Source organism: Ptychodera flava, chromosome 9 (assembly GCF_041260155.1).
Source record: "Ptychodera flava strain L36383 chromosome 9, AS_Pfla_20210202, whole genome shotgun sequence".
NCBI lineage: Eukaryota > Metazoa > Hemichordata > Enteropneusta > Ptychoderidae > Ptychodera > Ptychodera flava.
In genome coordinates, this window is record NC_091936.1 from 40,633,368 (window position 1) to 40,650,193 (window position 16,826).

General features: G+C 36.9%; 1 protein-coding gene across 19 annotated transcripts in view; it reads right to left on the minus strand.

Annotated features, from left to right (window-relative positions):
* Positions 1 to 16,826, minus strand: part of LOC139140998 (dnaJ homolog subfamily B member 6-like) — a 54,973-nt gene that overhangs the window by 21,099 nt on the left and 17,048 nt on the right. For 11 of the 19 annotated variants that reach the window (XM_070710532.1, XM_070710535.1, XM_070710541.1 and 8 more), the window contains exons 3-5: positions 7,779 to 7,888; positions 2,665 to 2,724; positions 761 to 844 (exon numbers count right to left, since the gene is read on the minus strand). In XM_070710532.1, coding sequence (XP_070566633.1) covers positions 761 to 844; positions 2,665 to 2,724; positions 7,779 to 7,888 — 254 coding nt within the window. The remainder of the gene's footprint in view (positions 1 to 760; positions 845 to 2,664; positions 2,725 to 7,778; positions 7,889 to 16,826) is intronic. The other 8 variants (XM_070710534.1, XM_070710543.1, XM_070710540.1 and 5 more) reach the window with 1 other exon arrangement.

Sequence of the window (16,826 nt, forward strand, 5' to 3'; positions counted from 1 at the left end):
CCAAGATTCTCAAATTACACACTCTACAAAATACTACAAGAACCAGCATTATTGTAGCTTTTGTCTGATGAAATGGATGGTATATATCGTCTAAAAAATTTAATTTGGAATAATTCTTTTCTAGGTTTCAGAAATTTAAAAAGTAAGAATAATGCAAAAACAATCCTTGCAAAAGTTTCTCATTTATCCAATGATTATTTCTCTCGTACTTATGGTTCATATCCAGTGGTCTTTACATACAGTAACATGGCATTAAAGGTACAGGAACACTTGCATGTTGCATTCTAAAACCTCTGCACCAAATGAGTAACCATACGCAAATAAAACAATTATTTCACATATCCGTCAAAAAATTCAAATTTCTAATGTCTTGGAAGGGTTCGGGCATTTTTGACAGCAAATGGACGGCAAACTTGGTTAGGACAACAGAGTGAAAATATGACAGGCACAGAAAATATAGAACTACCAATACAACCAAGCAAATGGGTGACAAGCCAGGAGACCATAAGCTCTACATGTCCACTGAGCTGTTAATATCTGATGATGAACAACAGGGATGAGCCTTTCTGCACTGAAAAATGTTATAACACTTTAAAAAGTTTGGTCAAAATGTTTACCAAAGCTAGTGAAAATCAGTTAAAAATGAAAAAGAAAGAAACTTAATAAAGCCAATGTAGTTAGGATCATTACATGAATTGAAGAACTTTCAGCGAAAGAAAGATAAAATGAAAATGCAAATGATAAAAGGAGTGATAAAAACCTCGCCAATATGTTCTTCTTCTTCTAGGATTAGCTGTAGTAGTTCTGGTCCTGTAATTCCTTCTATAAGTCGGCCTGGAACTTCCTGTAATGTGGTGTGGGATGGGTAATTGAAAAATACAACTGTAGAGGGCGACATTTCAAAACTAGCCACATTGACTTGCACCGTGAATTGCCGATGGTGAGTTTGCCACGAAGGACTGAGTGGATATTTGCACAGAAAAAAGTATTTTCTATTACTGTTTTGAGAAGATGGCCATTTGCAAAGAACCACGTCAAGATTTCCAGGAGAACGAAAGAAAGAAAATACTGAAACTGCCCTTTCACTCCAGTGTCTATTTCTTACAATAGCAAAAATCTCTCAAAAAGTGTGAAATAGACTTGGATGCTTGGAAGTTGGCGCTTAATCAGTGCTGGGATATAAGGATGAAGCTTCTAGGATTATGCAGCAACAAATACAAATGCCTGTATGCTATATCAAGGCTCAAGCCACTGACCATTGGTACCTGCAGCACATGAAAGACTAGCAGCATGTTACAGTATTAGCGCTTTGCAGCAGTTATAAACAACCAGTATTTGACCATGCATTGTCTCAGGTGAGGGTGGGGATCAATGAACACATAGCACTATACAGTGCATTATAGCCACACAAGGAAAACTTAGCAATCCTGAAATCATTGCAGTGATCATAGGCACAGCTTTAAGAATGGGAGTAGAGACACAGCATGCTTCAAGGATACACATTTGCAGAGGTTGTCACGCCTGGTTTTATCTTTAAACAGTGATTACAACATTCCAACAACCAACGCAGATCCATTTGCTGCCAAAGAATAGAATTCTACAGGGGGAAGGTTAGTTTTGAATGATGGCGTTGAAAGGCGGCAGTTAATGATCTCTGCAAGAGTGCCTATGGTGTCAAATGCAACCTGTGGGTGCCAAATATCTGACATAGCACTCTAGGCTTCAATATGTAACAATACTAACATACATGGCTATCATTACAGGTAAAACCTAACAATTAAATTAGACAGTGGGTGATGGATATGAAATGTGATCATGCTCAACACAGAAATATCATCTTTTTTCAAATTTCGTAGGACAAAAATTATAAAGCTCTCCATCTATTCATTCTGTAATATTGCCAATCTGTACACATATAAATGTACTTAACTGCAAATAGGAATAAACATGGACATGATTTAAGTAGTACAGGATAAGCACATACATGAATCATTCAGACGCAAATTCAGATAATATATGGTACAAAGTGCACCTATAAAAATACCTTGTGACCAGATTCTGGTCGAAAGTGAAAGTGTTTCACTCTTCACAAATTTAACAGTTCAGTTGAGCATGATTAACTTTCATGATACCCATAGCCCCAATAACTATAGACAGAAATTCAAATACAAACATTGCACAGTTATTCCGACAGACATTCAGACAGTCTCCATAACTTTTGAACAGTCACAATCAATGGGTAATGCCATACATCTAAATTTAAGCTACGTGCAATGACACTACACTTGTCTTTACAGCAGTACAGCTGGTCATTCCAGTCTCACATGAAGGCCATGTCATGGGACACTCAAATCCATACCAAAAATGGTCAAATGGCTCAATCTTTCTCACAAACGACCACAACACCATATTTCATGCTGTTTGCTTATTTTCTTTATGTCAGCACACATCGATAAAATTTGAGCACATATCTTTCACAATTTATCAGGGATTACTGGCTCTCATTTTGATGAAACTCTCGACAAGAAATGGAGTGGAGTTGTTAACGTTAACAAACAACATAAATGTGGAAATGTTCTTGATGAATTCCCACAAGACACAACACAACACTTCAAGTGTCACATAATATACTCTAAAATAATCTGTCAAAATGTTCCTACATACCTCCCGTTGAGCCATTAAGGCCTTCTACGCCATATCTGTCATAAATTTCTTTCTTTTTCTCTGTTGGGAGCAAAAGAGAAATATTATACATGTATGTGTAATATTTAAGCAACAGTGTTTTGACGTTCAACACAGTGCATGTAAAACCCAACTATTTTCAGTAAGGTGGATTTCCATGGTAGACAAGAAAACTGTCATGACAGGGTTGGTACACCAATGAATGTTTACAGCCCCAGTAATGCTAACTTTTGATGGTTTTTTCATTATTTTTATTTTATAAATCAATTGCAACTTCTTATTCTACTCCCCAAAGAATGTTGAAACACCCACTATTTAGCTTGTCAAATTAGCGTCTATGTGTGTAAAATGCGTGGTTATTGTTTACATTTGAATTCTACTGGGGCTTTAATAATCTGCTATAAATTCTATCATTGCCTGTATCTTCTGTAAAGCCATGCTGAAAATACTGAACTTTGTCAACATGAAGATATATGAAAACCACTTCCTTCTTAATACATCATCTGTCCTCATGAACTTACCAATCATAATTTACCACCTATGGCACCATGTATATAAAGTAACTATTCAAGACACAAACACTTGGAATTATTGCAAATACCAGTAATTTCTGATGTCAATGCCAGTATATATCAATCATCACAATTAGATATTTGACACTATGTATAGTATCAGCTAAACAATGATTACGTCTACTTTTGGCCTCTCTTAGCTCAAGAATGATGAATTTTTGCATGTCACACCTGACCCTAAGCTATCAATGCAATGTTATGATACATCAAAATTCTTTTTCAATGAAACATAAAGTATAGAACACAGTGTGTGAAGAAACCAAACTTCAAAACAATGTTTATTGCTTCATACATCACAAAAGAATTTGAAAATAAATGTACCAGTAATGATGGGTGTGATGATACGCAGGAAGACAGTCAAAATTGTCCAATGCTGACATATCTGTACATAAAGGTTGCTTGAAGATCTGGAGCTATTTTTTTCCATTGTGCCAGGTTGACTGCCCAGATCTTTCAAGCATTGTGTCTGCAGTCTATACCCAAGGAGTGGTTTCCTTGCAGTGAAATGCTAGCCTCAACAATCATGACCATACAACACATATCATCACTCATCAATGATACATAGGGAGAAACTCATGCTTTCATCACTGACAGAAGAATGTTTACCTTCCTACGCTGGGTATTTAGGGCATACATATCATGGCAGGGGAAAATGAAATCACCTTGACCTTTGACTGGGCAGGCAGTGGACATAATTCAAGTCTCAGATAATGTCATAATCAGAAAGTTAATAACAGCCAAATTCTTGAATGTACACGCAAAGAGTATCTTAACACTGGTGATATCAATCCTTCTAATGGACATTACTGAACAACATGTATATCACCACTTAAGGGATGGACCATTAGACCTTGGGAGGGGGGGTGGTCACAATGAAATTGTGAAAATTTTTTTTTTACTATTGTAAATTTCTGAAATTTTTTTTTTCCAATCGAGATTAGCAGTGCAAATTTTTTTTTTCAGAGTAAATTTTCAGATTTATAATTTTTTTTAGTTCGTCGCTGTCTGAAGATAAAGAGGGCAAAGATTTGGTGCCAAGCACCACAAGCGGCCACGCAAGCGGTCACGGGGGGAGGTCAGGAGAGGGGCGTCCCCCTGCTGCTGTTGGAGCTTTTGAAAAATAGAGATTAAAATGGTGTTATTTGGTGGCACTTGGGGAGTATTTTTGCGGGGGGAGGTAAGGAGGGGGTGTCCCCCTCCTGCCGTTGGAGCTTTTTAAAAATAGAGATTAAAATGGTGTTATTTGGTGGCACTTGGGGAGTATTTTTGCGGGGGGTGGTCAGGAGGGTGTCCCCCTCCTGCCGTTGGAGCTTTTGAAAAATAGAGATTAAAATGGTGTTATTTGGTGGCACTTGGGGAGTATTTTGCGGGGGGGGGGGGGGGGGGGGGGGGGGGTGGTCAGGAGGGGGTATCCCCCTCCTGCCGTTGGAGCTTTTGAAAAATAGAGATAAAAATGGTGTTATTTGGTGGCACTTTGGGAGCATTTTTTTCGGATTACACATCTTCCTCTGAAAATGGTCTTCTTGCTCCTCAGTAGCTTCCTATAGTTTTGAAAATTGACTATTTTGGTTTCCTGGCTTCCCTTTCTACTGCGTGGTGAAATGCCTACATTCACCCCACCAAACATCATGCATCTCATGATTTACAATTGATTTTGACAAGCTGAGAAGCTAAAATAAGCTAAATAATATAGTTAAATTTGCATATTTGTGTTTTTAGAGCAATTGTTGCCCTTTTTGATCAAAACATATATTTCTCTGTAGCAGCATGTCCAAATTGATTGGATGTGTATAGATGTGTTGAAATTTCAATATTTGTCTTTTAGGGCAATTTATGCCATTCATGGTCAAAAAATCTGTATTCTCTGAAAGGGCTTGTCCAATTTCTTTGAAATTTGCTACACAAAAAGATTATTCATGCAGATTTATTCAGTATTTGCTATCGAGAAACTTTCAAAGTTCAACCCTTTTGTGTATTTTTGTGTTGGGATTTGTTGGATAGATGGCATTTTACGTAGTGTATTGTTGAATGTTAAAACATGTGTTGCTGTTATTTTTTGAGGCTGTTTTTTGAGAAAAAAGAATTGAAAATGCCTTTTTAAAAGCAAAATAATACATAATGACTTGATATGTTGTTTTATCATTATTGACGTGTTTCTACTTGTTCACCCATTCTTGCATTCATCATTGCAATAAAATGCTGTGAAAAAAATGAAACTGATGTGGCCTGCATCTGTTTACCTTGATCTTAAAAGGCAAATACAACTTTCTGTCTTGACAACCATACCATAGTTTCAATGTTTTACCAAGTGTATCTGCTTGGTTTGTACGCAGGAAACGTTTGTACGCAGGAAACAAGTAGAACACAGGCTCTATAATTTCATAATTTTCAAATGATCAGAATACAAAAGTCCTGTAAAGATAAGATAATCACAACTTCCAGTATAAGGGATACAGTCACTCTAAATGTATAAATTAAAATCAAAAATGTGCCGGGAGGATCTACTAAAAATACAGAAAGTTGTTTTCTGTCGGTAAAATCTAAAAAAAATTCAAAATTTTAAAGACTTTTGCAGATTTTTTTTTTACGCCTTTGTCTTCTTATTTATTTTTTTTTTATTTTGCAAACTAGTTTGAAGATTTTTTTTTCCTAACTTTCTGCTCTGAAATTTTTTTTTTTCTGTTTTTGACCACCCCCCCCTCCCAAGATCTAATGGTCCATCCCTAAGTGAAGGCTCTCAGCCAAGCCAAAAATACTTGTATAGATATTGACACTACTAGCTGATGCTGTATTCATGATTTAGAAGAGCTGTAAACAAACTCATAGCAAATAAAAGCAAAAGTCGGCAGTGTCAATGGCCGGCATGCCCTTTACAAACTGTATGTTGTGACTGACAGTGTTTCTCTCTACACAGCGTGTCATCCTTTCAAAGTTTGTAGTGGCTGAAAAGGGCATTTTGAAAATGCATTCCTAGCACACAATCAGGCTTATTTCTTAATCCACTATTCTGTACAATTTGTACCCACGTTTGAAATTTTATCTTTAGCATACTAACCTAGACTCTTATTCCGTCCTGTCTCCCGGGTGTGGGTACATAATAGAGTTTGATTTCTAAACTGGGTTTTCATTTCTCCCTGGGACGGATTTGTTCCATATTTCAAAGTATGCCTTGAAAGTTTATTATAAATAGAACACAAAGTAATCTTCATGAGTTTACAGGGCGACTAAAACATGTAAACCAAGACAAGTACTGCCATAACTTTTTTGAACAATGCAACAGTTGTGCCAAAAAGAAAACTTTGCATCCTTGCATAGTAAAAATTGCTCCTCCTTATTAAATGAAAATTGCAAGTTTCACAATTATGTTTCTACTAAATGTGCACTCACAATTATTTAACAATTGCACAGCTAAATTTGGTATGAAATTTACAGTCAGTAAAGATGAGGTATGGAAAGTGAAAGTTAACAGGAAAACTTTATTTGCAGTCTTATCGATATGTCCGGAAGATTATAGTACATGTATTACAAGTACAGCCTGATGGTGGGCCTGTGTTGTCAACGTGATTTGTTAAACACATCTGGGACTTGGTTAAATTTCACTGTTTGAAAGGCTATGAATAAACTCTAAGAAGACAATCCTAGTGTCAGCACCTGCCGTTCCAAAAGGCTATGAACAAACTCAATTAAAAGATATCTAGGAGGGCAATGCTGTGTCAACACTTTCAGTTCCAATCTGTACTTTTTTATGGGTTCCCCTGTTCCTATTCAGTGACTACATGAGGTTTTATGTAAGACTTCCGCAATGAACATTAACATTGTAAGTTCACTTTGTATGTTTTCCTTCGTACCATTTCCTCGAGTCCGCTTGACTCAACAACAGGCAAGTATAAACCACACTCATATGCCTGTATACGGTACACAGCACTGCAGCCAAGTCTTTCATAAACTTAATATTTCATATTTACAGAAAATATGATACCATATATTTGAGAAAATACAGTTGCATCCCTATTTAATAAGAATCAGGTGTGTAGATAGGATGACTCTGGACTCAAGTGCAATGTACTCCAGAGTGATCCTGTAAGTATACTTGATCTAAGATTTATAAATTTTTTTTCTGCTTGAGCTAAATTTTTGTGATACAATATTTAAAATGTATTTATCCTTTCCAAGTTAAGTCATTCAAAGTTAGCATACAGACTTTAGATAACCAGGAAATCATTGCAACATACACTAAGTAACATGGAATATTACCATACTATCTGGTCACATCTGGTCACACACGGTCAGTCAACAAAAACCATCATGTTTATTAGTCTGAGCTAGACAATCAACTCAGTTAAGTCATGCTTTGGAGCTTCAAATGTTCAAGTCTTTAAATTATGTTATATTAGGAATATTTTGCTTTCTGGTTTTCACCATCTTGACAAGATAGTTAAAGATGAATTGGGCATGGAAAATGGAAACAAAAATATGATTATGTCTGTTACCTGTGTGCTGTGAATATTTGGATTGATTACTTACTGTCTGAAAGCACTTGATATGCCTCAGAAATTTCTTTGAATTTCTTCTCTGCTTCATCTTTCTTGTCTTGGTTTTTGTCTGGATGCCATTTTAATGCTAATTTACGATACCTGGAAGGAAAGGGAGGAAGTAACAAGTGAATATTCATTGTTTAGGTTGACCCTTGACCCCAATCTCCAACACAAACACCTCTCTGTTTACATGAGCACATCTAGCTTACACGACAAAAACAAAACGGTATAATGACCTTATACAGATGGAAGCACAACCAGTTGTCACTTGACACAATATGACTGTAATGAGGAATTTCTTGACAAGAAGTCCTTGCCAATCTGAGCGACTCTTACAGTTTCAGTGCAGTGAATTTCAATTAGTTCAAAGTTAACACTTTCACAACTGTTTTCTCATTTCAATTGATACTAAAAGTTTGTCTCGCTTTCTAAGCTGAGTGAGAGAATGTAACTGGTCTGATCTGAAATAAGACTTGGGCAAGAAATGTTTTTCACGCTTCATTATAAATCACAGTTGGACTACATGAAAGTTTCTGTTACAGACAGGCAGCAAAATGCCTGTAATACTTGGACATGCCACACAGATAGAGGTAAATGTATGTCATTTGACCTGCAATTACTACATGTACACTAAGATTACATGTACCGGTATATAAAGACAGGAGACAATGGATTCATATTGTTATATACACAGCCTTCAGGTTATGTGTTCTGCAAAATATATATATATATATATATATATATATATATATATATATATATATATATATATATATATATATATATATATATATATATATATATATATGCACAATGACATAATTTTTGTATCATTTTCTCAAATGCAATATTACATGTTCAGTATGCGATATGTCCTAGATAATACCATTTGCTGACAAATAATGATACTGCCATACTGATCGTATTCATAATATTTGTTTCAAATTGATACCCATCTACCAACCACTGCCACCCCACCCAACTTGTTAGCCATCCATGTTGTTAACAGTACAGTATCTGAAAATGGTACTACCTGCATCTACCTGTTATCCCCTCCCCCCAGGTGATGGGGAGTGGGGGATAACAGGTAGATAAACATGTACTGAGCTCAACAATACTTAAGAGATTTGCCTAGTATTATATTGCACCACTGACTTTCACATGGGTAAAAATTTGAAAACAATAGAATAATTTACAAGTAGAAACAGAACACTAAAATTCCTATAAAATATAACAATGTATCTCAACACCCTATTGTTATCCAGGGTTAGTTGATGTATTAAAATTGAAACAGTCTGATACATGTCAGACATACAACAAATGAAAGGACGAATTTGTTGACCACAATGATTGCAAATATTTTGTCTGAGGAACTTTGCCTAATTCCAATTGTAAACTGTATAAATACCGGTACTGCTGATGAGCTTAACCTATCACACATACAGAATCACATAACAAAGTCCTGTATTTAAGCAATAATCTACCCCCTCCTGGCCCATGATGGATGAAAGCCAACTTTGCAAGACATAAAGTACAAGGCAAAGCCACGTACAATGTACATTATGGACTGCAAAATTTGCTTGAGTCCATTATTGGTTGAGAGGGGGTATATTATTGCTGGCTTTTCTTAAGTTTTGGCAATACCAGTGAATTTGCTGATCAAGAAAACATCTTAGGCCACAATGCTGTATAATCAGATACATTACATGTATCACTGTCTCATCAGCAGTGACTTGGGCCAAAAGGCCGAGCTCCTTCTGTAAAATGTAGCGTTAGCTCAAGCTTTGACGCCCGTGATGCGAATCAAGTGCAAACACAGGTTTGAGATCTAGCATACGAGACTGTTAGTTTGGTTGATATTGCTTTCCTTCCATTAGTGTATTACTATTTGCAATGTACAAGTCAGAAAGAGGACACATCAAAGGAACGGGAAAACTTCATGTAATATTACGCCTTTATCATACAGTATCAGTAATAATCTGAGAGTATGACCTTACAAAATTGGCTGGTATTGACAAAGCTACCTGTATATAATACTTAATTATATACTGACAAATAATAAGGTCAATTCACTGGATATACACATAAACATTGGATATTTTTAGTTTATCTGATCATAGCATTTTGTATGGACAGACAAACTTTGCGAGGTCACTCCCATACATTATAGTTGAAAGTTGAAACAAACAGCACTACTACCTTCCTGGTATTTTTTCCAATTTATCACAAGTTGATTGAAGTCATGATCTTTTACAACACCAACTTCATACTTCAATATAATTTTACCCATGGCAATAGTATCAGAACAGTTATCTATAAGCTAATTTAAGGAAAATTTTGATTAATCAAAAATCCAAGTTAAAATATTGCTGACATAAGTCACAATAGCATATTATAAATTCATAACTGAAATGATCAAATAAAAGGGTGGCAGGAAGCAAATGTTGTCAACGATTAACAATCCTGAGGAAAGAGGGGTCTCCAGGGAATTAGAATGATGAATTGAATCCAATATGGTTTCCAAAGAGACAACCCATGGCCACAGCACTGATGTCATCTATATCATTGTCTGTGCATGGAATACATGTCAAACATCTACATATGTGCATGAACTGTCAGGACAACCAATTAAGTTTTCCAATGTACAGGGGAAACAATTTTATTTACTATGGGTATGACTGCAGGCAGCCATCTGCAGAGTTATTTCTGTATATCATCAGACTGGTCTTTAGAAACTAAAAGTCTTTACTCATGAGAATATGTGTATTTTTAGAATCATAAGCAGTCACACAATCACATGATATGCTTGCTGTTATCTGTTTTTTCTTTTCTTAGAGCGTCATTATTAATTTAGTTGGACTGCTCTGTACCATGTTCTGATTATTAATTTAGCATTTTACCATTGTAATTTCTGTCTTTTGTTTTCTGTTTTTCCCATAACCTGTCTTCTATGTTATCGTGGTGGATATCACGTGCTTGCCAAATCCTGCACATGTACACCATTGACAAAACATTAACTAATGGAAACTGATGGAGAATTTCAAAATAATTGAGGTCACTGAAAGTGAAGTTCACAAGAAATAGAAACTGGAAATATTCCTGGAAAATACTGATGATGTCACTACTTTATGATTTGTAAACAGCTGTACTGTTTCACTCTATTTTATACTGGATGTATTCCAGACCTATTCCAGAAAACAGGTCTTCAAACAAATCTAAAAATTCAATCAGCCAAGTTTAAACTGTACAGTAAATTATGCCTTGGGAACCACTAGTATTTTATCCATTTGATGGAGAGTCAAAACTAATATTCTCCTGTGGTTTGAAATCACAATTTTCACAAATTAGACTAATTTCTGCACTTGCTGAAGCAACTTGACCAACAGATTTACTGACTGGAATTAGATTTCATCGCCAGGGTACCCACTCCATAGCACTCATATAAATCTCTGATGGCAGGTTGTTTCTCAGAAGATGATGGTGTTTAACACTTTAAACTTTTAATAAACATGGTTGTCGCCAATTATTTTGTCTACTTGAGGTAAAGAAGTACATTCATGAATGTGTAGAAAATAAAACAGTAAATGCTATTCCACTGGTATTCTTTGTAGGAGTTTCCTGAGGCCATTTCAGAGCTGTGGCAAAATTAAAAGAGCCTATAATCCTGTTTTTGTGGAAAAAATTGAAATTTTCCAAAAGTTCCTGCAGAATAAAACATACTTTCTGAATTGTAACATTGAAAATTTTTGCAACATACAATTCATCACTCAATGATAATTTTGGTCTTGATTTTGATAAGGTACATTTGATGCAGAAATGTCATGTTCACATTATGCTCTCAGAAAGTAGGGAGGACCTAGGAAAAACAAAATAACTAACTGAAAGCTAAACCAACCCAATAGTGAACAAATCTTATGTGTATGTATGAAACATACATGTACTCAATAGTTTAGATTTGCAAGCTTTTCCATGGCAAAGCAGTAACCTCAATAGCAAACATCCATGTACAAATTCAATTTTTGTCAGTGGACAAGTTTGCTTGTTGATGTGCAGTTGATGTGTGTTAATGCAATGGATAGTTGGTTGGTGAGTCACTGCAACCCTACATAGTTCACTACATAACAAGGATTGGCCAGTTTTATCAAATCAGCTGCTGATTACAATGTGGCTCTCCAAATACAGTGACATTCTTGATCTCTTTTGACAAATATATCACAAAATTTACCACAGTGACAAAACATTTGCAAAATTTACCTACTGCAACTAATAGCAGATTTCAATTCAAAAGCCTTGTAAATTTTCTAACGTTACATGTAGATCATTGAAGATTTTATTTAAATACTACAGATAGTAAATGGTAGAAGGTGATGACGATCCAGGACAACAAATGGACAAATACCAATGAACTGGCACTACAAATAGCATCAGAGTGCTTTCTTAACCAGCTAGTTCTGAGATTCTGACATACAGCCAATCTGTACGGTATAATAACATTTAGGTTCACATTGTGGATTAACCCTTTGAGAGCCAAAGTCAAATTGTGTCACATTTATAAAATATACCCCCGTCAATTTTTTTCAGATTTCTGCCAAATTTTGATAAAAATCTTTAGCCAAAGAAATGCAATGTCCGTTTGGTCCAAAATTACTAAATTCACAAAAATTGGTAAACTGTTGCACTGAAATTTTGATGGGAAAAAATTACAGCACTCAAAGGGTTAACCAGCACAACTACAAAGTACCATACCAGGCTTCCGTGAGTCAGCCTTAGCACAAGACCATAGAATGTTTTTTGAGAGTTTAGCGATGAATCACAAAAGGGTGACTGAATTTGTTTGCTGGTACGTCTGTGGCTTGGTTATAGAAACTTCTGTAACACCTGCTATGATGAAATCCTATTCAATAATATTCTATGGATTTCCAAGAAAAATTCTCACAGAGCTTGCACGTCAATACCTGATGGCATTTGCTTTGAACAGACTCCCTGCACACAGTTTGCTACTCATGAGAAAATCTTGGTCAAATATTTCTAACTAGTCTTCACTGCTGAATAATCAATGAAACCCATGGACCTTGCTACTGAATTACATCTGAAAAAACACAGATCAATGATGCATGCAATTCAAAATTGAACCGCAAAGCACAGAGTAAAGCTGACTACCGGTAACTCAGATCTAACTTGACATGTTTCTGACAACAGTTGACAACTAAAAATGACACTGTAACTGCACACAAATTACTGAAACAAATACTTGATCATGTCACTTGTCCTGCAGGTCACTAACCAGTATTATTTACATAAGTTCCATCATGTAAATGTATGTGTAGACCTATCAATACCATAGAGGACATTGAAACTCTCTTTAACACAACATTCAACAATGACAATAGAGGATAAATAAGGCAAGTTACGCAAAAATACTCTTCCCTAAGATTTTCTTGACAAGACAACAGTATTGTTATATTTTTTAACAAACCAGAAACCATCCTCCGACTTTAATTTCATGATATTGCATGTCTTGTCAGTGCACCTAAATTTGTGGCTGATTTGAGGCATTTAAAAATAGACAAAGAGAGCAGCAGCAATTCTAAGGTCAAATTCTTTAATTTCATTGAGCCTACAGACTGAGTAGGTGTATGAATAAAAGATGACATGTATACATAGACAAACTCTTTATCACTTTCATCACTGTTGTTCAATCAAACTTAACATTTCAAATTCAGAGGTTAGACAAATTATAGCCATGGAACCAATGTGTAAACATTTAGAGATAGGGATTTTCCTTATGATTTGTGGTGTAGTACATGTACATGTACAACCAGATTTTCAGCATGCTGAAATAAATCTACGCACAGTCTCTTATCATAAAGCATATTTTGCCCTTGTCTTTTTTTCTTAGCTGTACAGACAAGTTAGTTTTTTTGAGCATGGAGAGAATGAAGGATGAAATGAGTACAAGACGTTGCAAGGCCATTTTACAATGTTGTAACCTCAATTCCTTTCGAGTAAATACCAAATATCTAATAATACCACAGAAAACAAGGGTTCAGACGCAGAATTAGGTACTGGAATGAGGTTGATTGATGTGAGCAAGTTTGACAGTTCTGTGCTAATTGAGAACACAGACAGAAAACATATTCCATTCACACTGTTAATTTAAAGTTTCACCATCATGCTTCCACATCATGGCACATAAAGGAGTTTTCTAGTGCTTGGTAAATGCGGGTGGACCCTTGGGAGAGCTTTTTTCAATTCCAAACTGTCAATAGTGTTCAGCGGCGGCTTGTTCCTCTAGTTGGACAGATACATACACACATTTGAATAGAACAGTATGACATTATATTTGTCGGCAAGTTTGATATTGGACATGTAAAGTTGCAGTTTTTTAAGAGCTTCCGTTGATTAACAAACTACACATGCTCTCAAAACTGAGTTCTGCCTCTCCATCGCAGTCCATTTTCATTGAGGAAAGACCACATATTGTTTCAAATTCCCATGAATTCCAAACACAGCTGTCAGAAGTTGACAGGAAGTAGTTTCCAAAAATACCGTCAATGACGCTGTACCTTCTCTAATGTGTGGCCAGGTCAGGTAATTGGTTGTTGGCATGGAGTTGTTGGTAATAGTTGATGATGTAGGGGCATGAGGTGGGATATGGACCCAAAGAACCCAAAAGATGATTAAATACATCAATCAAAAAAATTCTAAGCTACAATATAAACTGCCTAAGGATAGTTCAATGTGAAAAAAATTTAAACAATTCAGAAATAAGAATTAACAGTCAAAATAGTAAGACGCATCCTTATGACTGGTGCATGTGAATACACAACTGGCACTGTTAAATTATTAACACCTTTTCCTGCCGAGCGCCCTTGTCCGTTATTCTCCCAAGTCAGTAGAAAACCGCCCCATAATATGTGCCTGCAAAAGATTGGCTCTCCTGCATGTTATCCTGCCAGGCATTTTGGCAGAAATCGCCCATTTTCAGGGTAGTTTTAGCCGTACTTATACGTGTTAGACTTCGATAATTTCTACATGCCCGTAGACAGGGGAAGGAGCTCAAGGGTTGCTGCAGAAAAAATTGAGGTCACCGGCTTTGTTTGCCCCTGGGAGTGCGTATTTTATTGCCGTTTCATGTTTATTTTTTCGGAAATAAACTCCTTCAGTATTACGTACGTCCGCTAGGCACAAACATCACCTCACTCGTCTGTTAGTCAGAGACCCTGAGGGTCGTGCTAGGGGTGCAGCAGCACCGTCAAACCTGTCCTGTTTCCCCAGGGTAGGGTCAATTGAATACGTACCTCAACGACTTGGCAGTGTGTGTAGCACAAAAACTACGTTTTTGCCGTTGTATTAACGACATGGCTGAGCCATTGAAGCACAGCTTTACGTAGTTTTGCCAGCTCAGTTGGGAGTTGGCTTACGAGTGTTACCGTTCATTACTGACTTAATCGAGTGGTCCTCAGTCAGGTACGGGTTTGTACCGACATGGCTTGGGCTGCAGCTAACCAGTGATAACCAGTCACTACCCCAAGTCTTCAGTTCACTTTTGCGATGCACGGGTGCAACGCAATATGCTTCCATTGTTCTAGCCATCGACGTGTCCACATGCTGGCAGCCATATTGTACTGCTAGCTGGTTTGCATAACAAAAGCAGTCCCTGCTAAATGCAGACGGTATCCCCGTACATGTAGCATATTGACCTCATGTGCCCTTTTGAATTCTCTGTACGCAAACAGCGTACGTAGTTACTAATGCGTCGGCAAGAGGATACGTTTGCCTGCAAACCAGAGCCAGTACTTCGGACGGTGGAATAAATAAAAAATCCAAAGCTACGTCCATTGAATGGCACGGCCAAGGCAGTGAAGGACGTTGCCTGGCTTGAACTTGCAGAGCTGAAGCCCAGCTTAGTACGTCGGACACCAGTTTGTAATGGTATTTCCGAGTCGTTCATATCCGTTCCATGGGAGGAACAAGTCGAGCCGTCCCGTCAAAAATACGTTCTCATTTTCAGTCACGCACAACTGAATAAGTGACTTTCGTCTCGCACCATCGGCATATCTGCCAAGTCGTTTGCAAGAGGTAGCCTTCTAGATTAGCATTGCCGAGTTGGTCAAGTTCGGCAGCAATCTGTATAGTGCCAGGCAGCCAAGTACGTCCAACTCCGCCAGAAAACGTCACCATGCTATCCTGCCAAGTCCGCTAAAAAGCGGTAAAAAAAAACCAGCCCCCCTCGGGTGTGGGGGACTGGCGGACAGGTTTCTGCACCTTTCCCTGTCCTTGGACTCCCTGTGAACCCATTTCGAGAGCAAACGCCGTTCCTCGCCCAAAAACCTGTCCTCGAACGACCCCTAGCGTGAGCAAGGGTTTGCTACACGTAGTTCCGTCGACTAGGCAGGAAAGGGGGTACCAAAAAGGAGCCCGATTTCCACCGCCTTAGGAGGATAACGGCCTGTGGCTGCTCAGCTTCTAGCTACACCGAATTTCAAGCGGATTTTCACCGACTTGCAGGAAAAGGGTTAAATGTTATACCAAGTGATCATTTCCAGTCACTTTTAACTGTTTTTAATGGATTTTCCAAAGAGTCCTGTGGAAATGATGAAAAACGCCTATCTGGTCTTGTGTTTGTATAACCTCATGGCTGATAATTGTCATAGTATTGAAAAAAATTGAAAGTGAAGAAATTACTGTTTTTAATAGGCATATTTTCCTTGAAATACATGACCGTGTAAAGAATATATGCTAAAAGTGTTCAAGAGTAAATTTCTTTTCAAAAAATAATTTAATTTGTGACCAAAGGATTTTTATTCTTTGAGTTTACAAATTCAAACATTGCAATTTGTTCAATCATCTTGTGCAGTGCAAAATTTATAAAATGACTGAAAAACAAAAAAAATTGGCAGAATTACAGTCTTTGTGATGTAAAATTATGGGTTGACATCACGATAACTGTTAATCTGTTTGAAGTACTAATATACTATAATTTAAAAAAGAAAAATGCAGAAACGGTAAAATATATTGTCAGCAATGTAGTGTT